Genomic DNA, 25,947 nt, shown 5'->3' with positions numbered 1-25,947 from the left:
GCAGGGAAACGCAGGCTTCAGATATGTTATAAACAATATAATTTATTAATACTAACAATACATTAACGCAGTGCAATACTAAAACATAACACAGTGCAAACGAACCAAACCAAACCACCCACAGATAACAATACATACAATGCAAGCGTAGTCAGGCAGGCCGGGTCAATAACAGGGCCGGGCAGGTAGGAACAGGAGGAGCAGGCAGAGAGTAGTCAGGTCACGAGCCGGGTACAGCAACTAACGGGCAGGTAGGTACAGGGGGTCAGGCAGAGAATGGTCGGGGTCACAAGCCAGGGATCAAACAGGAGAAGTCAGCAGAGGTCAGGATCAGGCAGGGTCGGCAACAAGTCAGTCAGGCAGGAACAGGAACGCAGGTAACAAGATACAGGGGCCCATGGAAAAACACACACCAAGGCCCAGACTGTAGGTCTGGCCATCCCTTAAATACACCTCCGTAATCAGCTTCAGGTGTTTGGCTGACTGCAGGGTTGAGTCTCTGATTGCTGAGAGCACCCGCTGGCCAGCCCTGGTACTGCAGCCCACAAGGCAGGTGAGTCCCACCATTATTGACAAGAACATTCCTGACATATGGAATCCTACCACAGAACACACATCTGTACATTGATCCCAAGTCCCAAAATCTGGACCACACTGTAGCGGGACACCATACTATAGATGGGTTCTCACCTAGTTGTACACAAATTAAATGCCTTCAAAGACCCTCAGACCATAAACTAGCCTGCATGACTGTCTAAACATGTAGAATAAATAGCAAAGAGAAACGGAACAAGAATGAGAGAGAGGGGGTGAGCTCTTTGGTCACTCTGAGAATGGCACTGCCCTCCTCCTCCCAGTTTCAAAGACTCCTCCTCCCTGCGACCTCATTAACCAATCAGATAAGAGGGCGTTCTCCTATTTTCTATTCTTCAACCCTGTCAGGTGGCCCCTACATCCATATCCTTTACCTTATTTGCCCCGGGACAGTCTATATCACCACTTTGTGGGAACCAGTGACACTAATACCATGATACCCTCATCTTCTACTTCTTTGACCTCTACAAGGTGGGGAACAACCATGACAGGAACTGGACCTTCATCACTCTAACCCTCTTCTTCTGCCTCTTCTGGAAGACCTTAGGTACACTGACCACATCCAGCCTATCCAGGGCTAACTTCAATTTACTGACATTTCAGATGATGCCCACCACTCCCACCACTGGGCCATATCCACCCTCATCACCCAGAACAAGCATACATCACACAATATAGACCACACATGACCAGGACAGCTCAGATGGAGCCCACAACTGGGCCATATCCACCCTCATCACCCAGAACAAACATAGGCCACACAATATAGACCACAGATGACCAGGGCATTTCAGATGGAGCCCAACACTACCACCACTGGGCCACATCCACCCTCATCAACAAGAACAAACACAGACCACACAATACAGATCACACATGACCAGGGCAACTCAGATGGAGCCCAACACTTTCACCACTGGGCCATATCCACCCTCATCACCCAGAACAAACATAGACCACACATGACCAGGGCAACTCAGATGGAGCCCACCATTTCCACCACTGGGCCATATCCACCTTCATCACCCAGAACAAACATAGATCACACAATATAGCCCACATATGACCAGGGCAACTCAGATAGAGCCCAATACTACCACTACTGGGCCATATCCACCCTCATCACCCAGAACAAACATTCATCACACCTAGCCCCGGGACATTCTATATCACTACTTTGTGGGAACCAGTGACACTAATACAGTGATCAGTGCTAAAAATATACACTGTCACTGCAATAATGACACTGGCTGGGAAGGGGTTTAACAGCTAGAGCGATCGAAGGGTTAACTGTGTGCCTAACCAATGTTTTTGTGTACATTTAGGGGTTTTTACTAGGCATTGTGTTGGACACTTTCCCCCCTTCCAGTCCGGACGCTTTCCCCCCCTTCCAGTCCGGACGCTTTCCCCCCCCTTCCAGTCCGGACGCTTTCCCCCCCTTCCAGTCCGGACGCTTTCCCCCCCCTTCCAGTCCGGACGCTTTCCCCCCCCTTCCAGTCCGGACGCTTTCCCCCCCCTTCCAGTCCGGACGCTTTCCCCCCCCTTCCAGTCCGGACGCTTTCCCCCCCCTTCCAGTCCGGACGCTTTCCCCCCCCTTCCAGTCCGGACGCTTTCCCCCCCCTTCCAGTCCGGACGCTTTCCCCCCCCTTCCAGTCCGGGGCAATTTTCAGCTTTCAGTGCTATCACACTTTTAATGACAATTGCGCGGTCATGCAACACTGTAGCCATATGAGTTTTTTTGCATTTTTTTTGAGACAGATAAAACTTTATTTTGGTGGTATTTATTTACCGCTGGGATTTTAATTTTTTTTGCTATATAGATGAAAAGGTGGAAAGTGTCCGGACTGGAAGGGGGGGAAAGTGTCCGGACTGGAAGGGGGGGAAAGTGTCCGGACTGGAAGGGGGTGAAAGTGTCCGGACTGGAAGGGGGGGGGGAAAGTGTCCGGACTGGAAGGGGGGGGGGAAAGTGTCCGGACTGGAAGGGGGGGGGGAAAGTGTCCGGACTGGAAGGGGGGGGGGAAAGTGTCCGGACTGGAAGGGGGGGGGAAAGTGTCCGGACTGGAAGGGGGGGGGGAAAGTGTCCGGACTGGAAGGGGGGGGGGAAGCGTCCGGACTGGAAGGGGGGGTGAAAGCGTCCGGACTGGAAGGGGGGGTGAAAGCGTCCGGACTGGAAGGGGGGGAAAGTGTCCGGACTGGAAGTGGTTAAATGTATTTTCCACAGATATATATTTGAAAATATATATTTTTTAAATATATTCTTCAGATTTCTTTAACAGTTTAAAAAAAAGTATTTTCGATGTATATGTTGACATATATTTGTAAATGCATTCCAAAATACACTCTGTAAAATATATTTCCCAAATCTATTGAAATATATTTTTGAAATATATTGAATACGCCCGAAATTGTAGTATCTGTCAATATATTTGGGAAGAATATATTAAGAACATATTATTTAAAAATATTTAGAATATATTTTTCTTCCACGTGGGTCATCCCTAACCCACGCATGACATTGACATTGCGGAACTGATCCGAGACAGCGGCAGAGTTTTTGGAGAAGTTTTAGTTGGCGACAAAGTTGCCACCGAATTCCCCTCCACACCCCCCCCCCCCCCCCCGTAAACATTTCAACAACTTCTTAGCCTCTTCTAAATCTCCATTTCAATCAGTCTCCAGCAGCGAGCGCTTATGCTGTGTTTTTCCAATACGCCTCTTTTTAAAAAAAAGATGCGCCTGACGGGGAGCATGGCGAGAAACGGGCGAGCTGATGAATAAATTGTCACCGAACAAGACAATGCGGATTAAATCACATCGAACGCAATATTTAATAGTTTGATTTGTCTTCATAAAATTAGTGTGATTGCATAGAGCACCCCCACCCTCGCCCCCGGGGGGGCCGGAGTTACCGCCAAGTATCGTGTTTTATGAATAAATTACCCCGCGAAGCATCGTTTACAATTTATAAACGTGGCAGTAATGAGGCGACACAAAATTAAGGGGCCTAATAATATGTTTTTGAAAGATGCATCGATGCCAAAGATCTCTCCAGTCTCCAATTTAGAACCGAGACGTCTCAGCGTCACGCTCTGCCCTGGAAAATACCGCCCACCTCCCGAAAAGGACGCTAGGTAGCAGAGGGTGGGCGAGCGGGCGACAGTACTCAGTGGCAGCAAAGTTATGGGGCTCATAAATATTTAAAAAAAAAATTGAGATTTGCATTCGGTGATAAATACGCAGCAACGGGGTGGGAGACGAATCACCAGAATAATGAAATAACAACTAGAATACTTTCTTAGACGATCGTTGTTCCAAAAGTTATACCGTCCTGACCTCTCCCACTGGACAGCCATCGTCAGCTGACCTCCCCTGGTTCTCCAGATGTCAGGTGACCTCCCCTGGTTCTCCGAATGTCAGCTGACCTCCCCTGGTTCTCCAGATGTTAGATGACCTCCCCTGGTTCTCCAGATGTTAGATGACCTCCCCTGGTTCTCCAGATGTGTTAGATGACCTCCCCTGGTTCCCTAGATGTGTCAGATTACCTCCCCTGGTTCTCCAGATGTCAGGTGACCTCCCCTGGTTCTCCAGATGTCAGGTGACCTCCCCTGGTTCTCCAGATGTCAGGTGACCTCCCCTGGTTCTCCAGATGTCAGGTGACCTCCCCTGGTTCTCCAGATGTCAGGTGACCTCCCCTGGTTCTCCAGATGTCAGGTGACCTCCCCTGGTTCTCCAGATGTCAGGTGACCTCCCCTGGTTCTCCAGATGTCAGGTGACCTCCTCTGGTTCTCCAGATGTCAGATGATCTCCTCTGGTTCTCCAGATGTCAGATGATCTCCTCTGGTTCTCCAGATGTCAGATGTCTTTAACCACTAGCCTACAGGGCACTTCTACCCCCTTCCTGCCTACAGGACACTTCTACCCCCTTCCTGCCTACCGGGCACTTCTACCCCCTTCCTGCCCAGGCCAATTTCCAGCTTTCAGTGCTGTCACACTTTGAAGGACAATTGCGCGGTCATGCAACACTGTACCCATATGAAATTTTTATAATTTTTTTGTGACAGATAGAGCTTTATTTTAGTAGTATTTAATCACCTTAGGGTTTTTAATTTTTTCTTAAACCAAAAACCAGTGAAAATTTTGAAAAAAAAAGTTTTTTCTTAGTTTTTGTTATAAAATTTTGTAAATAAGTGATTTTTCTCCTTCACTGATGTGCGCTAATGAGGCTGCAGTGATGGGCACTGATAGGTGGCACTGATGAAGAGTCACTGGTAGGTGGCACTGATGGACATTGACAGGCATCACTGATGGGCATTGAAGGCAGCACTCATATATGGCACTGATAGGCGGCACTGATGCACACTGATAGGCGGCACTGATAGGCGACACTGACTGGCACTGATAGGTGGCACTGACTGGCATTGATAGGTGGTACTGATTGGCAGCAATGATAGGTGGCACTGACTGGCATTGATAGGTGGCACTGACTGGCACTGATAGGTGACACTCAAAGGCAGCTCAGATGGGCACTGATATGTGGCATTGATGTGTGCTGGTAGGCACTGAAATATGTCACTGATGGGCACTGGCAGGTGGCACTGATGGACACTGACAGGTGGCACTGCTGGGGCTACACAAATCATCAGGGCACACTGATCATCAGTGCCCTGATGATCAGTGTACATGTCCCCTCCGAGGAATGCCGATCACCGGCTCTCCTCTCCTCCGTCAGTGTGACAGCTCGTGAGAAGAGAAATGCCGATAACCGGCATTTCCCTGTTTACATGTGATCACCTGTGATTGGACACGGCTGATCACATGACTGAGCCGACATCTTTGGCTCTTTCCATTGATCGGTGATCCGCTGTGTCCGAGGGACACAGCGCACCGCCGATCGCCGCGCGCTCCCGGAGCTGCGCATGCGCGGTGAGAATGGAAGGATGTCATATGACGTCCTCCCAGAACGAGAGAGCCACCTTGCACCCGTCATTGGACTATATGGCAGGCGGGCGGGAGGCGGTTAAACAGGTTTTTATCTTCTGATGTGACCTACTAGATGTCATCAACACGTTCAATTTCCATAAACAAGTTTTTATCTTGCTCTCAGCAGAATATCTTGTGACTCTGTTCCTTTGGCCTAGAGAAATGACACATCAGTCACCTCTCACGCCCCTGGCATTTGGGCAGCAATGCTTTATTGTAAAAAAAATTACCCAAGAAACAAAGGGTCCAAGGCCAACACATTTCATAGGCATTACACCCGGTTTTAGTAATTAACCCCCTGTGTTGTCTTCATACACAGGCCTGGTGATAATTGTAGCCGTAATGGTGTATTATGTATGTTTTAGGTGTTGTGGTGCTGACCAGCATTTTGAATAAGATCTCCCTGACCTCCATCACAGTGAAGGATCAGTTCATCATATCCTACGGTGGTCTCCGTGGCGCCATCTGCTTCTCGTTGGTCTTCCTTCTTCCCGACTTCCAGCAGAAAAGGCTTTTTATTGCTGCCACCACAGTGGTCATCCTCTTCACCGTCTTTGTCCAGGTATAGTCAGTATGATTACATTCGGGATTTGTTTGTAGGTCCCTTGCCTGTTGTTGTTATCACGTACCTGGTGATGGAGGCCAATGGAGAGAGGGCTTCCCTTACGGCTAAGTTCCGGACTCCCCTGAGAGTTCGACAGCGGGTGTCAGGCCCAAAGTTGCACAGGTCGCCTGTAGGAGTGCTAGTTGGTGGTCCACTCAGAAGCACAGCTGGTGCACAGAGATAGGTCTATAGACAGGAGGCGCCTGTGCGTGGATTTAGATGTTTACTGGGTAGTCGGTTCAAGCCAAGGTCAGGTACCAGGTGGGAATCAGAGCAGACGTAGTCAGATGGGTTAGCCGAGGTCATACACGGAGGAGCAAGAGAGAGAGTGTATCCGTAAGCCAGGCCGAGGTCAGATCAGGGGTAAGGCAGAGTAGACAGGTCCAGGAGCAAGCCGAGTTGGTAACAGGAAATCACGGGTCAAAGTCACAGGAAACAGGAACAGAGCACGGGGAGCTAGAGATCATCCAGCAACTTGAAGAAGTATTGAGCCTCCTTAAAAAGGCCGTCTGGCACCAAACTGAGGTTGATGTGTCCTTCTGCGGCCATGCAGAGTACTGGCAGAAATGCAAGATCTTCCAGAACTTCTGCCGTGGGCAGGACCCTGACGATTGTTCTTGTTTGCTATGGAGCTTCTGTATGGAAGGAAAGAGAAAGCCACCTATGGCCTGCAAAGATCCTTCATCTAGCTTGGTGGACTCAGAGACAGAGCTAATGATGTCACAGGTGCTGATTTGACGGCCTTGTCCTCCTTAGCTCAATCCAACAAGCTAGGCATTCAGTCCTAGTATCCTAGAAGTGTAATAGGAACGTCAAGAGGAAAATGACAGCACAAAACTAAAAATGAACGGGTCAGTCCACCTGGATATTATATTTCAGTTAAGATGGAGTTGGGTGGGTGAGGCGCCCAATAGCTTTGTAGACTCCAGCTGAAAGTTCTCCCAGCCAGTTCCTGGCTTTGTTTGCATCCTGAATATATGGCCTGTTACATTGTTCATAATATATAGCAAAAGAAAAATTCAACAAGGAAAGGAGGCAGAAGCCTCCCATAATGACCACAATAGGTGACCTAGGAACCCACCACCACAGATATTGGGGGTTCAGAGGAACCGTTAGATCTTTTAAACTCTTCAGTGTGACCAGTAAATGGTCTTACAATTATTCCCTTGACCAAAATATCTACACGGGAATACGACAGATGTTGCTGTTCTCTTTATCCCGTCTTCCATCACAGGGCTTAAATTCATCTGGAACTTGATGGAACTCACTTTGGCCAGCTCCAGCTCAGGCCTTCTGCTCCCGGCTTACCACCTTGGCTTCAGTGTTTGCAAGTGACAGCTTGTCTCCCAGTGGCTCCCACAAATTTGATCTCCTGAGTGGCTCCCACTGACAGCAGGACGGATCCAAGTGAAATGCAGATTCCCGGGGTGCAGTGCAGTCATGGATGGTAAGGGGGCATGGTAGGCTGCACCCGCTGTGATCTCCATTTTTTAACCTGGTGCCTGGATGCCGATGTACCCCCGCTGGATGATCTCCCTACAAGTGAGAGATGTGAAGCCACCTACAGTGTTTGGGGAGGTTCTAGAGCTGGCTGGGTGCTTCAGCTTCATACAGCAACAAAAGTGAGACACATGGAAGATGGTGGAGCTTTTAAGGAAGGGGAGAAGATGAGGGCGGTAGAGGGGTGTGGTGTGCAGAGGTCAGAGCTGAGGAGGGATGAAAGTGAAATGTGGATGGGAGGTTCAGAGGTTAGTGGCTGTGGAAGAGAGCTGAAATCTGCATTCTGTGTTTAACGCACTCCTGAACTCTGCACTCTGTGTGTATTACACCATTGAACTCTATACTCTGTGTGTAGCGCACCTATGGACTCTGTACGTAGCAAACCCCTGAACTCGGCACTCTATGTATAACACACCCCTGAACTCTGCACTCTGCGTATGACACACCCCTGAACTCTGCAATCGACGTATAACACACCCCTGAACTCTGCACTCTACGTATAACACACCCCTGAACTCTGCACTCTACGTATAATACACCCCTGAACTCTGCACTCTACGTATAACGCACCCCTGAACTCGGCACTCTATGTATAACACACCCCTGAACTCTGCACTCTGCGTATGACACACCCCTGAACTCTGCAATCGACGTATAACACACCCCTGAACTCTGCACTCTACGTATAACACACCCCTGAACTCTGCAATCGACGTATAACGCACCCCTGAACTCTGCACTCTACGTATAACGCACCCCTGAACTCTGCACTCTACGTATAACGCACCCCTGAACTCTGCACTCTACGTATAACGCACCCCTGAACTCTGCACTCTACGTATAACGCACCCCTGAACTCTGCACTCTACGTATAACGCACCCCTGAACTCTGCACTCTACGTATAACGCACCCCTGCACTCTGCACTCTACGTATAACGCACCCCTGCACTCTGCACTCTACGTATAACGCACCCCTGCACTCTGCACTCTACGTATAACGCACCCCTGAACTCTGCACTCTACGTATAACGCACCCCTGAACTCTGCACTCTACGTATAACGCACCCCTGAACTCTGCACTCTACGTGTATCGCACCCCTGAACTCTGCACTCTACGTATAACGCACCCCTGAACTCTGCACTCTACGTGTATCGCACCATAGACAGTAGATATGATGATGTAAAGGCATAAGATTCTCTTTTCAAGATGTCTGACCAGTGGGTAACTGGGGTGACTGTGGTAAGTGGGGTGTCTTTTTTGTTGCTTGGACATCTATCCAAGGTGATGGTTGGGGCAGGACACTCATGGGACATTGGCCTGTGGGTTCTGGTAGTAGACAAGTGCCTGGACGTGATATGAGGTCATGGGCTGCCATGTTGGGCAAGGGGCTTCATGACTGCCAGCACCTGACAGGGTGTACAGCCCAAGATGACACATTAGGGCTCGTGAAAGCACCCCTTATTCCTGGAGGTTTAGGTGAGACTTCTTGAGACAAATGGTGTGTCATAGGGTCCTCTGGAGGTTCACCTGAAAGGCAAAGAGTCTGATTAACTGAATCTGTTAGGATCGCAGATGGTAGGACATTTGTGAACTGTGAAGTAAGGGCAAGCTGTCCAAGGAAAGTTCTTTTTGCAGCCTCTTGGCTGGAGCTGGCTAGAGAGGGACCAGGGTGTGGACACCCTTCAGACTGCCAAGCCTAGTGCTGTCCTTGAGTTGGGGATGAACCTGAAGTGGACCGTACGTAAGGTAGAATACACAGAACCAGTTTGGGGAAGTACCTTCTAGATGGAAACGGGGATTCGATCAAAGTATGACTTCAGCGATTTCCTGTGATTACCCGGTGAACTTGTGGTAGACCAGGGTCTCAGGGCCAACAAAACTACTTACTGCTACTTACTGTACCTACCTGGCTTTCTTGGAGCTGTCCGTGTTATACAAGTTTAGTGAAGCTGGACTGAGCATGTTGTATATATGGTTTGTGAGTCCTACACACCCAATGACTACTTCTATACCAGGAGTAGGGAACCCAGAGAGGCGCAGAGTTACCTAAACAACATGGAAGAGATCAAAGGTCACCACAGCGCAAGGCCTAATTAACATGTAAGGAAGGCGTGAAGAGTCAGGAGTATGTAATGCAGAGTGAAGGGGTCCGGAGTATGTAACACAAACTTCAAGGGACAGGAGTACGTAATGCAGAGTGAAGGGGTTAATAGTATGTAACAGAGTTCAGGGGTCAGGAGTAAGTAATGAAGAGTGAAGAGGTTAGTAGTATGTATCACAGAGTTCAGGGGTCAGGAGTAAGTAATGAAGAGTGAAGGGGTTAGTAGTATGTATCACAGAGTTCAGGAGTCAGGAGTAAGTAATGAAGAGTGAAGGGGTTAGTAGTATGTAACACAGAGTTCAGGGGTCAGGAGTAAGTAATGAAGAGTGAAGGGGTTAGTAGTATGTAACACAGAGTTCAGGGGTCAGGAGTAAGTAATGCAGAGTGAAGGGGTTAGTAGTATGTAACACAGAGTTCAGGGTTCAGGAGTAAGTAATGAAGAGTGAAGGGGTTAGTAGTATGTAACACAGAGTTCAGGGGTCAGGAGTAAGTAATGAAGAGTGAAGGGGTTAGTAGTATGTAAGAGAGAGTTCAGGGGTCAGGAGTAAGTAATGAAGAGTGAAGGGGTTAGTAGTATGTAAGAGAGAGTTCAGGGGTCAGGAGTAAGTAATGAATAGTGAAGGGGTTAGTAGTATGTAACACAGAGTTCAGAGAGCAGGAGTAAGTAATGCACAGTGAAGGGGTTAATAGAATGTAACCCAGAGTTCAGGGGTCAGGAGTAAGTAATGCAGAGTGAGGGGGTTAGTAGTATGTAACACAGAGTTCAGAGGTCAGGAGTAAGTAATACACAGTGAGGGGGTTAGTAGAATGTAACAGTTCAAGGATCCGTAGTAAGTAATGAAGAGTAACCTCACACTCTCCCCCACAAGCAAAAATAATTCCCTTAAAGGACATGCACCCCCCCAAGCAAAAGTCATTAATAGTACAAATTCCCACCATCTCCCTGTAAAATTCACCCACAAATCTCAGATGCAGCAGAGCCTGACAGAGTGACAGAAGTCCTCCCAGGCCTCCCCTTGCCACATCAAAGCTGAGGAGCGGCTTGGGACTTCTCTGGGCTCGGCATATACATTGGGGAAAACAATTATTTGATCTCCTGCAGAAGTTACAAAGAAATGAAGGGTCTATAAATGTTATCATAGGTGTATTTAAAATGATAGAGACAGGATATAAACCAAAAATCCAGAAAAAACACGATACAAATGTTATAAACTGAGTTGCAGTTCAGTGAATGAAATACAGTCAGGTCCATAAATATTGGGACATGGACACAATTCTAACATTTTTGGCTCTATACACCACCACAGTGGATTTGAAATGAAACAAACAAGATGTGCTTTAACTGCAGACTGTCAGCTTTAATTTGAGGGTATTTACATCCAAATCAGGTGAACGGTGTAGGAAATACAACAGTTTGCATATGTGCCTCCCACTTGTTAAGGGACCAAAAGTAATGGGACAATTGGCTTCTCAGCTTTTCCATGGCCAGGTGTGTGTTATTCCCTCATTATCCCAATTACAATGAGCAGATAAAAGGTCCAGAGTTCATTCCAAGTGTGCTATTTGCATTTGGAATCTGTTGCTGTCAACTCTCAAGATGAGATCCAAAGAGCTGTCACTATCAGTGAAGCCATCATTAGGCTGAAAAAACAAAACAAACCCATCAGAGAGATAGCAAAAACATTAGGCGTGGCCAAAACAACTGTTTGGAACATTCTTAAGAAGAAGGAACGCACCGGTGAGCTCAGCAACACCAAAAGACCCGGAAGACCACGGAATACAACTGTGGTGGATGAGCGAAGAATTATTTCCCTGGTGAAGATAACACCTTTCACAACAGTTGGCCAGATCAAGAACACTCTCCAGGAGGTAGGTGTATGTGTGTCAAAGTCACCAATCAAGAGAAGACTTCACCAGAGTGAATACAGAGGGTTCACCACAAGATGGAAACCATTGGTGAGCCTCAAAAACAGGAAGGCCAGATTAGAGTTTGCCAAACGACATGTAAAAAAGCCTTCACAGTTCTGGAACAACATCCTATGGACAGATGAGACCGACATCAACTTGTACCAGAGTGATGGGAAGAGAAGAGTATGGAGAAGGAACTGCTCATGATCCTAAGCAGACCACCTCATCAGTGATCATGGTGGTGGTAGTGTCATGGCGTGGGCATGTATGGCTGCCAATGGAACTGGTTCTCTTGTATTTATTGATGATGTGACTGCTGACAGAAGCAGCCGGATGAATTGTGAAGTGTTTCGGGAACATTATCTGCTCATATTCAGCCAAATGCTTCACAACTCATTGGACGCTTCACAGTGCAGATGGACAATGACCCAAAGCAGACTGCAAAAGCAACCAAAGAGTTTTTTAAGGGAAAGAAGTGGTATATTATGCAATGGCCAAGTCAATCACCTGACCTGAATCCGATTGAGCATTTCACTTGCTGAAGACAAAACTGAAGGGAAAATGCCCCAAGAACAAGCAGGAACTGAAGACCGTTGCAGTAGAGGCCTGGCAGAGCATCACCAGGGATGAAACCCAGTGTCTGGTGATGTCTATGCGTTCCAGACTTCAGGCTGTAATTGACTGCAAAGGATTTGCAACCAAGTATTAAAAAGTGAAAGTTTGATTTATGATTATTATTCTGTCCCATTACTTTTGGTCCCTTAACAAGTGGGAGGCACATATGCAAACTGTTGTAATTCCTACACCGTTCACCTGATGTGGATGTAAATACCCTCAAATTAAAGCTGACAGTCTGCAGTTAAAGCACATCTTGTTCGTTTCATTTCAAATCCATTGTGGTGGTGTATAGAGCCAAAAATGTTAGAATTGTGTCCATATCCCAATATTTATGGACCTGACTGTAAGTATTTGATCCCCAAGCAAAACACGACTTAGCATTTGGTAGAGAAACCCTTATTGGCGAGCACAGAGGTAAGACGTTTCTTGTAGTTGGAGGAGGAACCCTTATTGGCGAGCACAGAGGTAAGACGTTTCTTGTAGTTGGTGGAGGAACCCTTGTTGGCGAGCACAGAGGTGAGACGTTTCTTGTAGTCGGTTCCCAGGTTTGCACACATCTCAGGAGGCATTTTGTTCCACTCTTCTTTACAGATCTTCTCTAAATCCTTCAGGTTTCTTGGCTGTCGCTTGGCAACTCGAAGTTTCAGCTCCCTCTATAAATTTTTTATAGGATTAAAGTCTGGAGACTGGCTAGGCCAATCCATGACCTTGATGTGCTTCTTCTTGAGTCTTTGTGACCTTGGTGGTATGTTTTGGGTCATTGTCATGCAGGAAGACCCATCTTCAGTGTTCGTGAGAAAAAAAGGCTCTCATCCAAGATTTTACAATACATGACCCAGTCCATTTGCCCCTCATTGCAGAAAAATAGGCCTGTACCTTTTAGCAGAGAAACAGCCCTAAAGCATAATGTTTCCACCTCCGTGCTTGACTGCAGTGATGGTGTTCTTAGGGTTATAGTCAGCATTTTTCTTCCTCCAAACACTGAAAGTCGAGTTAATGCCAAAGAACTCAATTTTGGTTTCATCTGAACACAGCACTTTCTCCCAATCCTTCTCTGAATCATTAAATGTTCATTGGCAAACTTCAGGCAGGCCTGTACATGTGCCTTCTTGAGGAGGGGGACCTTGCAGGTGTTGCAGGATTTCAATCCATGGCGGCGTATTGTGTTGCCAATGGTTTGTTTGGTGACTGTGGTCCCAACTGCCTTGAGATCATTCACAAGCTCCTCACGTGTAGTTCTGGGCTGATCCCTCACTTTTCTCATGGTCACCCTTACCCCATGAGGTGAAATCTTGCATGGAGCTCCAGACTGAGGGCAATTGATGATTACTTTGTATTCCTTGCATTTGTGAATAATCGCTCCAACAGTTGTCTCCTTCTCACCAAGCTTCTCGCTGATGGTCTTGTGGCCCATTCCATCCTTGTGCAGGTCTACAGTCTTGTCCTTGATGTCCTTTGACAGCTCTTTGGTCTTGTCCATGGTGGTGAGGTTTGAATGGAAGAAAGAGATTCTGTGGACAGGTGTCTTTTATACACACAACGAGTTGTCGTTAGAAGGACCTTCTTACATGGACAGGACTGATCTGTGTACCACATGAGCACATAGCCAGTCTGTGGGAGCCAGAATCATTGCTGGTTGGTAGGGGATCAAATATTTATTTTACTCACTGAACTGCAACTCCATTTATAACATTTGTATCACGTGTTTTTTCTGTATTTTTGTATTTCAATGGTTTTTATTAACTTTTATAAACAGTTTAGCAAGAAGGATTAGAGCAAAAGACACGCCCACGTAGGGGCCATCAATAGCACATAAAATACAGAAACAGCGATATAACACCAACATAAATTTCCAGCCACAGGCAAATATCTATCGCCTCATGTAATCAAACAAAAAAGAAAAAGGAAAAAAGAGTAAAGAAGGAAGAAGAAAACAAGACCAGAAGCAGGGATCCAGGAACGCATTTACCATACAGCGTCATAAACCCAGACTAGCCGGGAGGAGCGTGGGAAAAGCACTTGTCAACCACGGCTCCCATATTTTCAAACATTTTCGTTGGGAGTCATTATGGATACTTGACATTTGTTCATCAGAGTGTTCATATGGTCCTGCACCCCCTGAAGAGGGACAGACGGGCTCTTCCATGCCTGGGCAATTGTTCTAGTGGCCGACAGAAACAGATAGGAAGCCAACTTCTGCTGATGAGCCAACAGGCCCGGTATGGGACAATGAAGCAAATCGTACGGAGCCTCTCGGCGTATGGAGAGATGGAACAAAGTGTAAAGAAGGCCAAAGACACGAGACCAAAAACGAATCAGTCTCTGACATGACCACCATATATGCAACACATCTCCATGATGGCCGCAACCCTGAAAGCAACAATCACTATAGGCAGGGTTCGCCTGTGCTATTTTGCTGGATTTTTGGTTGATATCCTGTCAATGGACGGGGTCATGTATTGTAAAATCTTGGAAGAGAACCTTCTTCCCTCAGCCAGAACACTGAAGATGGGTTTTGGATAAGTCTTCCAGCACAGGGGCGGAATGACCATTTGGGAACTCGGGCACTGCCCGAGGGCCCGGGGTCAGTAGGGGGCCCCATGAGATGCCCCTGGTACCTTTTAATAGGCTTTTTTGGGTGTGGTATGAGTGTGGGCAAGGACATAGGGGCCCCATGATCCTCTATTGCCCGGGGGCACCATGAGTTGTCAGTCCACCCCTGTTACAGCATGACAATGACCCAAAACATACCACCGAGACAACAAAGGAGTGGCTCAAGAAGAAGCACATTAAGGTCCTGCAGTGGCCTAGCCAGTCTCCAGACCTTAATCCTATAGAAAACTTATGGAGGGATCTGAAACTTCGAGTTGTCAAGCGACAGCCAAGAAACCTTAAGGATTTAGAGAAGATCTGTAAAGAAAAGTGGACCAAAATGCCTCCTGAGATGTGTGCAAACCTGGGAACCAACTACAAGATATGAGTCACCTCATACCTCAGTGCTCGCCAACAAGGCTTTCTCCACCAAGTACTAAGTCATGTTTTGCTTGAGGATCAAATGCTTATTTTACTCACTGACCTGCAACTCAATTTATAACATTTTGTTTCGAGTTTTTTCAGGATTTTAGGTTTATATTATGTCTCTGTCAGTTAAAATACACCAATAATAAAAAATAAAAGACTCTTCATTTCATTGTAAGTGGGCAAACGTACAAAATCTGCAGGGGATCAAATAAATATTTTCCCCACTGTACTTTGCCACTCTGAGGCCTGAGAGCAGTCGCGGCGGGGCCAGGGGCTGGAGGTATGGCAGAGTTGGTCACGCACCACCCATCACATACCGGAATGATGGGTAGATTGGGATTGATGGTTTGGCAAACCCCCCCCATCTTTGCTCTATTGTAGTCCGACTACGAAAGCATTAAGACTGCACTTGTTTGAACATTGTGTTTCCTCCACACACAGATAGTTCTTCGACAGGTTGGAATTGTCCAGGTCAAACATCCTTCATACCATTGTCTGGGCACTTGGAAACTTGATTATCTGCACACTTGGTGCCTCAAGGAGCATAGAGTTTTACATCAACAGGCTCCTTTACTGCTCCATATTATAACATTCAGGGTTCCGTATCTTCAGTGTGGACCAGCCACCTGTAAATGTTGATGGTCAAAAGATCACCCTGGGCACAATCGCTCCAATTATATAGGAGGCCTAGCATTTAAAGCCGAACTCCAGGCTGACATAAAAGATACAGATGAATTCATCTCTATATATTTTTATTAACCACTTCCAGTCCGGACACTTTCCCCCCCCTTCCAGTCCAGACACTTTCACCCCCTTCCAGTCCAGACACTTTCCCCCCCTTCCAGTCCAGACGCTTTCACCCCCTTCCAGTCTGGACGCTTTCCCCCCCTTCCAGTCCGGACGCTTTCCCCCCCTTCCAGTCCGGACGCTTTCGCCCCCTTCCAGTCCGGACGCTTTCGCCCCCTTCCAGTCCGGACGCTTTCGCCCCCTTCCAGTCCGGACGCTTTCGCCCCCTTCCAGTCCGGACGCTTTCGCCCCCTTCCAGTCCGGACGCTTTCCCCCCCTTCCAGTCCGGACGCTTTTGCCCCCTTCCAGTCCGGACGCTTTCGCCCCCTTCCAGTCCGGACGCTTTCGCCCCCTTCCAGTCCGGACGCTTTCGCCCCCTTCCAGTCTGGACGCTTTCGCCCCCTTCCAGTCTGGACGCTTTCGCCCCCTTCCAGTCTGGACGCTTTCGCCCCCTTCCAGTCCGGACGCTTTCGCCCCCTTCCAGTCCGGACGCTTTCGCCCCCTTCCAGTCCGGACGCTTTCGCCCCCTTCCAGTCCGGACGCTTTCGCCCCCTTCCAGTCCGGACGCTTCCCCCCCCTTCCAGTCCGGACGCTTCCCCCCCCTTCCAGTCCGGACGCTTCCCCCCCCTTCCAGTCCGGACGCTTCCCCCCCCTTCCAGTCTGGACGCTTTCCCCCCTTCCAGTCCGGACACTCCCCCCCCCACAGGCCCATTTTCAGCTTTTAGTGCTGTTGCACTTTGAATGACAATTATTGCGCGGTCATGCAACACTGTACCCATATGAATGTTTTAGCATTTTTTTGAGACAGATAAAGCTTTATATTGGTGGTATTTATTCACCGCTGGGATTTTTATTTTATTTTTTTGCTATATAAATGAAAAAGTCCAAAAATTTTGAAAAAAAGTGTTTTTCTTATAAAATTTTGTAAATAGATAATCTTTCTTCATAAATCTTGGCCAAAATGTATTCAGTTATATTTTTAGTAAAAAAAAAATATCCCAAATTAGTTTATAACCAAAAATTATAATTTTTCAAAAATGTATTTTTACATTTTTTTTTATATTATTTATGTTTTTTTTTTTAACATACTGTCACCCTAGCAGTACAGTGTTGCCATGGTGACACTGTACTACTTGTGGGGGGTGATGAAGATTTTTTTTCTTTTTGTACACTGATTGCTTTTACACCCATAAAGACTGTAAAAGCAATAATTTCTCCTTCTCTCTGGTTGCATTCTTGCAGCCATTGAGAACTACTGTGTGAGCTGTGATTGGTCACAGATTGTCATATGGTACAAGGCTGTTGTGAATAGCCCTGTACCATGTGACCTCTGTGATCATTCACAGATTTCACACGTAGTAAGCAATGATATCAGAAGTGACATCTTGCTTACTACTGTTCATGTGATCACTAATTGGCCAGTCAGTGATCACATGATCGGGACCTCAGACAGAGGTCCCATACAGTGATCAGATCGCGATGCCGTACGCTCTGTGGGAGCACGCAGAATCCAAAATTGCGGGCGCCATTTATGAACAGCAACCCAGCCCTGCACTGCCACCGTCCGGCCGTTTATATACATGGGCCGGACGGCAAGTGGTTAAAGGAATATTAAAGGCTCAGTTTTTATTTTTTTTTAAAATAACAAGCATGTCATACTTATCTGTTCTGTAATGGTTGTGCACAGGACAGCCCCGATCCTCCTCTTCTCAGGTCCCCCGCCGGCACTCCTGGCCTCTCCCTCCTGCTGAGTGCCCCTAGAGCAGGGGTGTCACACTGGTGGCTCTTATGCCTCTGCCTTTGGGAGTCACGCTTGTAACTGCCAATCTTGCAATGCCTCATGGGACTTGTAGTTTGGCAACAGCTGGAGGGCCGCCAGTTTGACACCTGTGCCTTACAGCAAGCTCATGCGTGCTTGCTCCAGAGCAGGGGCAGACTAACAACTCATGGGGCCCCCGGGCAATAGGGGATCATGGGGCCCCTGTATCCTCATCCACACTCAAACCACATCCAAAAAAGCCTATTAATGGTACCAGGGGCATCTCATGGGGCCCCCTAATGGCAGTGCCTGAGTTCCTGAATGGTCAGTCTGCCCCTGCTCCAGAGCCCCGCTCTACGTGTCCATTGACGCACAGAGTGGGTCTCAGCCCCTGCCCCCACCCCTTCCTCCTCACTGCCATTGGTTCCCGCTGCTGTCTGAGCCAATGAGGAGGGAGACAGCTGGGAGAACCGCTGCTCCGATGCACATCACTGGAAGGAGGCTGGGCTCAGGTAAGTGTTAGGGGGGCTGGGGGGTAGCAGCATGTGGTGTAAGTAAAGTGTCTGCATTTAAACATGGTACAACAGAGCTCAGACTGGGAACGGGAGAGGTGGCAAAGGAAGCAAGTCAGCTGTGCTGCAGTACCTGCGTCCTGAAGAACACGCCGATAGAAGGAGAGAGCAGAGTGACAGATGAGCTCATCAGTCTGGTGCTTCTATTTCATTGTCCAACAATAGGCTGGGGGGGGGGAGGGACAAGTGCTGTAGGTGTTGCTTAACTGCAACAGAGAATAATCCGTTCTCCTGCTACTGTCTGACTGTCTGTGTAATTCTCAGAACTGGATGGATACAAATATAAATACTTTGGCAGGTAAAATAATTCCTGTATATGTAGCTGAACTCCGGTCTAAAAAATGTTTTCACCGTGCGGGGGGGGGGGGGGGGGGCTGCTTGTTTTCTCTGGGGCTGAGCACAAAGCTGACCCACCGATCCTGTGGTCTGGAGGTGGACTGTTCCTGTCTATGGAGCGTGCCGACGTTAAGAACAGTCCATTTATAGGACCGCAGGGGAGCAGGAGCCGAAGGGACCGATCTTGTGCAGGAAGGATCAGCAGGTCAGGTGATTATATATCTTCGCTGTCCTCACCCCGAGAACAAAACCCATGCAGTGCGGGTACAGCCCCCCTGCTCGAGCAAAGAAAAGCCAAACTTTTTAGGTCTGTTCTGATTGTGTCCATGATAGTTCTTCTCTCAGCAGATCAATAGGTAGTGCAGGACAATAGGCACTGCTCAAAAAAATGAAAGGAACACTTTGTAATCCCAGTTGCATGAAGTCAATGAACCTCCTGGGATATGGATCTGGTCAGGTAAGTCGCAGAGGGGGTCGTTCATCAGTTTCAGCTGCTTTGGTGCTCATGAAATGAACAACAGGTGCACTAGATGGGCAACAATGAGATGACCCCCAAAACAGGAATGGTTTTACAGGTGGAGGCCACTGACATTTTTTCCCTACTCATCTTTTCTGACTGTTTTTCACTCGTTTTGCATTTGGCTTGGGTCAGTGTCACTACTGGTAGCATGAGGTCATACCTGGACCCTACAGAGGCTGCACAGGCAGTCCAACTCCTCCAGGATGACACATTAATACGTGCCATTGCCAGAAGGTTTGCTGTGTCTCCAACACAGTCTCAAGAGCATGGAGGAGATTCCAGGAGACAAGAGCATGGAGGAGATTCCAGGAGACAGGCAGTTCCTCTAGGAGAGCTGGACAGGGCCGTAGAAGGTCCTTAACCCATCAGCAGGACCGGTATCTGCTCCTTTGTGCAAGGAGGAACAGGATGAGCCCTGCCAGAGCCCTACAAAATGACCTCCAGCAGGCCACTGGTGGGAATGTCTCTGACCAAACAATCAGAAATAGGCTTCATGAGGGTGGCCTGAGGGCCCGACGTCCTCTAGTGGGCCCTGTGCTCACTGCCCGGCACTATAGAGCTGGATTGGCATTTGCCATTGAACCCCAGAATTGGCAGGTCCACCACTGGCCCCCTGTGCTTTTCACAGATGAGAGCAGGTTCCCCCTGAGCACATGTGACAGACAGGAAAGGGTCTGGAGAAGACATGGAGAACGTTCTGCTGCCTGTAACATGGTTCAGCATGACCATTTTGGTGGTGGGTCAGTGATGGTCTGGGAAGGGAATATCCATGGAGGGACACACAGACCTCTACAGGCTAGACAATGGCCCCCTGACTGCCATTAGGTATGGGGATGAAATCCTTGGACCCATTGTCAGATCCTACGCTGGTACAGTGGGTCCTGGGCTCCTTCTGGTGCGGTGGGTCCTGGGTTCCTACTGGTGCAGTGGGTCCTGGGTTCCTCCTGGTGTAGTGGGTCCTGGGTTCCTCCTGGTGTAGTGGGTCCTGGGTTCCTCCTGGTGTAGTGGGTCATGGGCTCCTCCTGGTGCAGTGGATCCTGGGTTCCTCCTGATGCACAACAATGCCCGGCATCATGTGGCCAGAGTATGCAGGCAGTTCCTGGAGGATGAAGAAATTGATACCATTGAATGGCTCCCACGCTTGCCTGACCTAAACCCAATAGAACCCCTCTGGGATGTCATGTTTCCGTCCATCTGATGCCGCCAGGTTGCACCTCAGACTGTCCAGGAGCTCAGTGATGCCCTGGTCCAGATCTGGGAGGAAATCCCCCAGGACACCATCCGTGGTCTCATTAGGACCCTCCCCCGACGTTGTCAGGCATGCATACAAGCACGTGGGGGCCATACAAACTACTGAGGACCATTCTTAATTGCTACAATAACATTTCACCAATATTATTATTATTATTATTATTATTATTATACAGTATTTATAAAGCGCCGATAGTTCGCTCAGCGCTGTACATTACAAAGGGGGACAGAACATGTGACAGAACAATACCAATACAATGCAAAACATGAGGGGATTGGGGGTCCTGCTCTTTGGAGCTTACAATCTAGGAGGGAGGGGATGGTGGTACAGGAGGAGATAGCTGTGGGGGATGGAGTGGTAGGAAGAGTGGAGGAGGTCGGCAAGTTAGCAGGGGGTGAGGTAGGCTTCCCTGAAGAGATGGGTTTTCAGGGTGCGCCTAAAGGAGAGGAGAGTAGGTGATAGCCTGATGGGTTGGGGCAGGGAGTTCCAGAGGATGGGTGACACCCTGGAGAAGTCCTGGAGGCGGGCATGGGATGAGGAGATCAGGGAACCAGAGAGAAGGAGGTCTTGTGAGGAGCGGAGTGTGCGTGCTGGGCGGTACTTGGATATTAGGTCAGTGATGTAGTTCGGGGCAGTATGGTGGACAGCTTTGTACGTCAGTGTTAGGATTTTGAATTTGATCCGTTGTGCAATCGGAAGCCAGTGGAGGGATTGGCAGAGGGGGGTGGCGGAAACGGAGCGGTTGGAAAGGTGAATGAGTCTGGCAGCCGTATTCAGGATGGACTGAAGCGGGGATAGCCAGTGGCGAGGCAGGCCAGTGAGGAGGGAGTTGCAGTAGTCGAGTCGTGATATGATGAGGGAATATGGAATCGCCATCTGCATAATTTCTTCACTTTGAATTCAGTCCTCTGTAGGTCGATCATTTTCATTTCCATCCAACGATGGGGCGTCCTTACATTCCTAACACATCACCCCGTCCATGTCAGTATAGAGATCCAGCAGGAGATTCCTCCCCATTGAGATCTGATGGGTTTTCAAAGACTTCCTTTCATTTTTTCGAGCAGTGAATTTTCTTACCATTTGGAAAACCTCAGTTGAAAATGTTTCAAAGTGCAAATAGGAATCAGTCATTAAAAGAGACGGTGAGAGCAGCAGGTACAGTTGTTCCACGTCAAGGCGAATGTGGCAAAGGATTCTGAGAAGGAAGGCCGCCCACTCTGCCCTCTCCTTAAAGGAACATTCCCTGATGGTGTCATGGCTCTTTGTGCTGCGGTGCAGATTGCCACCGATGTCACTTCTGAGCTCACCTTAGATCCATGCTATCTTTTCCCCCCCAGCTGTCACACTCAAACACAACACGTTTCTATTGTACAGAAGAACCTGCGTGGCTGGGAATTGTGAAATTAAGTCTGTGAATTTAGTAAGTAATTTAGTATTCCGGCCTGCGGGGAGCTCTTGTTTTCTGCTCAGAGATCACAGGGAGGAGATTACACAGAGAATTTTTCAGAAGTGTGAGTATGTTTTACTGGTCCCCAGCTACATCGCACATTTTAAATGACTTTTTACTGGAAAAAAAAAATTAATCAAAGAGCCTCTCTAGGAAGTAAGTAAAAACAATCACTGAATATTGCTCTCCAGAAAGAATTGCTGAAACGCTAAAGTAAAAAAGCCCACTTATTATCTTTAATTGAAGAAGAGCATTCACCCAGTCAGTGACACAATCTAATCCACTCAGCCGGCAGTAATTAATAAAGATGGGCTTTTTATATACTGTGTATAATGTGCATGTTAACATTATATGACCAGAAGTATGTGAATACTCCTCCAGATGATGGAGTTCAAGTGTCTGTTGTGTAGACAATTGTGATCTTTCAAACTTGTGGTAACAGTGTGGTGAAGACCCTTTTCTCTTCAACCATGACTGTGCCCTGTGTACAAAGTCAGCTCCATAAAGACATAGGTTGACCAGTTTGGACCAGTTCCATAAAGACATGGGTTGACCAGTTTGGGCCAGCTTCATGTAGACATGGGTTGACCAGTTTGGATCAGGTCCATAAAGACAGGTTGACCAGTTTGGCCCAGCTCCATAAAGACAGGTTGACAAGTTTGGCCCAGCTCCATAAAGACAGGTTGACAAGTTTGGGCCAACTCCATATAGACGTGGGTTGACCAGTTTGGGCCAGCTTCATGTAGACATGGGTTGACCAGTTTGGATCAGGTCCATAAAGACATAGTTTGGCCAGTTTGGCCCAGCTCCATAAAGACAGGTTGACCAGTTTGGCCCAGCTCCATAAAGACAGGTTGACAAGTTTGGGCCAACTCCATATAGACGTGGGTTGACCAGTTTGGGCCAGCTCCATATAGACATGGGTTGACCAGTTTGGACCAACTCCATACAGACAGGTTGACCAGTTTGGACAAGCTCCATATAGACATGGGTTGACCAGTTTTGACCAACTCCATAAAGACATGGGTTAACCAGTTTGGACCAGCTCCATAAAGACATGATTTGACCAGTTTTGACCACCTCCTTAAAGACACATAGTTTGGCCAGTTTGGACCAGGTCCGTATAGACATAGTTTGGCCAGTTTGGACCAGCTCCATATAGACATTGTTTGACCAGTTTGGACCAGCTCCATAAAGACATGGGTTGACCAGTTTGGACCAGTGATCAGCTCCATATAGACATGGTTTGACCAGTTTGGACCACTTCCATAAGGACATGGGTTGACCAGTTTGGACCAGCTTCTTAAAGACATGGTTTGACCAGTTTGGACCACCTCCTTAAAGACATAGTTTGACCAGTTTGGACAGCTCCATAAAGACATAGTTTGGACCAGTGATCAGCTCCATATAGACATGGTTTAACCAGTTTGGACCGGCTCCATAAAGACATGGGTTGACCAGTTTTGACCAGCATTATAATGATGTGGCTTAGCCAGAGTGGACCAGCTCCATAAAGACATGGGTTGACCGGTTCGGAGTCCTGTACAGCCCTGACGTCACCCCTACTGATCACCTTTGGGATGAATTGGAACTCCAATGCTGAGCCAGGTCTACCCTTAAGGATAATACGGCCATACATCTTCAAAAAATACTCTATATGTCCAAAAGTCTGTGCACTCCCCTCCAAATTATAGAGTCTCGATGTCTTCAGTGAAAGGAACTGTTAAAGAAAGAGTAAACCGGTGGTGCACACACCTAGTGCATTATCCAAGGTTTATTCAAAAGGTATAAAAGACAAAAACATACTCAGAGATGAAGCTTTTGCATTAAGAAGATGGCCTCAACGGCAGGCAAGGTGTTCCAACTGTCAGTGCGGTCAAATGGCTGACGTGTTTCGGAGATGAGTCCCTTTCCTCAGAGCTGCTGACCAGCCTCTTAGACCGGTACAGATGTGTAGTGGATAAGGAGGATCAATGGTTTGAACAACGTTGCTGCTGATACCACCTGTTTACTCTTTATCTAGTGGCTGATCTCCCCGTCTGAGGAGGGCTGCACCCCTGAAGCATCTTCTTTTGGTTGTCTCTGTCCTGGTCCCCTTGGCTTCCCTTTGGCTGTCCATTTCCTAAAGTGCTGGAGAGTACATACGATAAAGGACCTGTTAATACTACATCATACAAAGACATTGTAGACAATTGTGCTCTTTCAAACTTGTAACAGTTTGGTGAAGACCCTTTTCTCTTCCATCATCACTGTTGTCCCTGTGTACAAAGTCAGCTCCATAAAGACATGCTTTGACCGGTTTGGTGTGGAGGAACTTGAGTCTCCTGTACAGAGCCCTGACCTTAACCCTACTGAACACATTTGGGATGAATTGGAACACCAATGTGCAGTAATATGAGATGGTGCTTCCTAGCACTGCTCCACACGCGCAGGGCTCAAATTGCCTTCTAGTCGTTCAGTATCCCGCACTGCTCCAACGATGACCGTCCCGCTGTGCAGTCCAGCACCTGCCAGCCATGAGCCCACAGCACAAAGACAAGTGGTGGGCACAGAATTCACAAACCCTGCACCGCCTGCGCTGACTAGCCAGGGAGTTGCAGGGTACCGCAGTGGAGGATTCTGCCTCCAGACACTCGAGGACAGTGTATGAGGAAATAGAAGGATGGAATTTAGAGGTTCCCAAGGAAGACACAATACATATCGTTTACAAATTTAATAACCATTCTGTCTTCCATAACAGAAAATTCTAAAAGATCATAGTACAAACATTTCAAATGTGCATCTGCTACCTGTACCTCCTTTTTGGTGGAGTAATCAATACTGAAAAAAATAACACAACAGCACAGTGGCTAAGTGATTAGCACTTCCGCCTGGCAGTACTGCGGTCGTTGGTTCGAATCCCAGCCACGGCACCCCCTGCCTGGAGTTTGCGTGTTCTCCCTGTACCTGCGTGGGTTTCCTACGGGTAATCTGGTTTCCTCCCACACTCCAAAGATACGCTGGTAGGTTCATTGGCTCCTGTCTAAATTGGCCCTAGTATGTGTATGTATGAATGTGAGTTAGGGACCTTAGATTGTACTCTCCTTGAGGGTTAGGGACTGATGTGAATGTACAAAAATATATGTAAAGCGCGGCGTAAATTGACGGCGCTATATATGTACCTGAAATAAATAAAATGGTAGTAAAGGCTGTTTTAAAAACAAAAAACACAAACAAACGTCATATTTGCTTGCTCTGTGCAGTGGCATTGCACAGAGCGTCCACCGTACCGCTTCTTCTGGGGCCCGCCACCAAAGCTCTTGGTTTCTCCTTTTCTCCATGTGCCCCCATAGCAAGCAGCTTGATCCCGAGCTGGGCTGTGTGTGTCCATAGACACACCCTACCCTGCCCCCCCGCTCCCTCCTCACATGATTTGACTGACAGCAGCAGGAGCCAAAGGCCAAACTTAGGAGAGAGGAGAGAAGAACTGAAGCCGGGCACAGCGCTGGATTGATACCAGGGACAGACTGACCATTCGAGAACTTGTACACTGCCAGAGGGCCCGGGGTCAGTAGGGGGCCCCATGAGATGCCCCTGGTGCCTTTCATAGGCTTTTTGGGGTGTGTTTTGAGTGTGGGCGAGGACACAGGGGCCCCATGATCACCTATTGCCCGGGGGCCCCATGAGTTGTCAGTCCGCCCTTGATTGACACAGGAGTTAGGTGTTTGAGGAGGAGGCCTGGGAGGACACTGGTATTGGAAGGTTTTTTTCTTTTAATTCAGAGAATGTATTAAGGTAAAAAAAACCTTTTGCTGCTTCAACCTCTGTAACCTCATCCCTGTATAATTGTAAACTTGAAAATAATTGTGTCTTGAGCAATTTAAGGCCTCTACATGTTTCACAGTTTGTAAAGCCTGCTTCCACAGGAGATTGTGCGTGTAGGAGAAGGCAGAGTAAACCTAATCATA

At 47.9% G+C, this 25,947-nt stretch overlaps 1 protein-coding gene across 1 annotated transcript in view; it reads left to right on the top strand.

Annotated features, from left to right (window-relative positions):
- The window catches only part of LOC149428751 (sodium/hydrogen exchanger 2-like), a 90,447-nt gene that overhangs the window by 27,057 nt on the left and 37,443 nt on the right, over nucleotides 1-25,947 (top strand). Inside the window, exon 5 of the mRNA XM_089667049.1 lies at nucleotides 5,940-6,136. Coding sequence (XP_089523175.1) covers nucleotides 5,940-6,136 — 197 coding nt within the window. The remainder of the gene's footprint in view (nucleotides 1-5,939; nucleotides 6,137-25,947) is intronic.

Source organism: Staurois parvus, unplaced genomic scaffold (assembly GCF_062004578.1).
Source record: "Staurois parvus isolate SC_StPar_1 unplaced genomic scaffold, SC_StPar_1.0 ptg002987l, whole genome shotgun sequence".
Taxonomy (NCBI): domain Eukaryota; kingdom Metazoa; phylum Chordata; class Amphibia; order Anura; family Ranidae; genus Staurois; species Staurois parvus.
The sequence above is the reverse complement of the archived record's forward strand: the minus strand, read 5'-3'. Positions and strand labels throughout refer to the sequence as shown.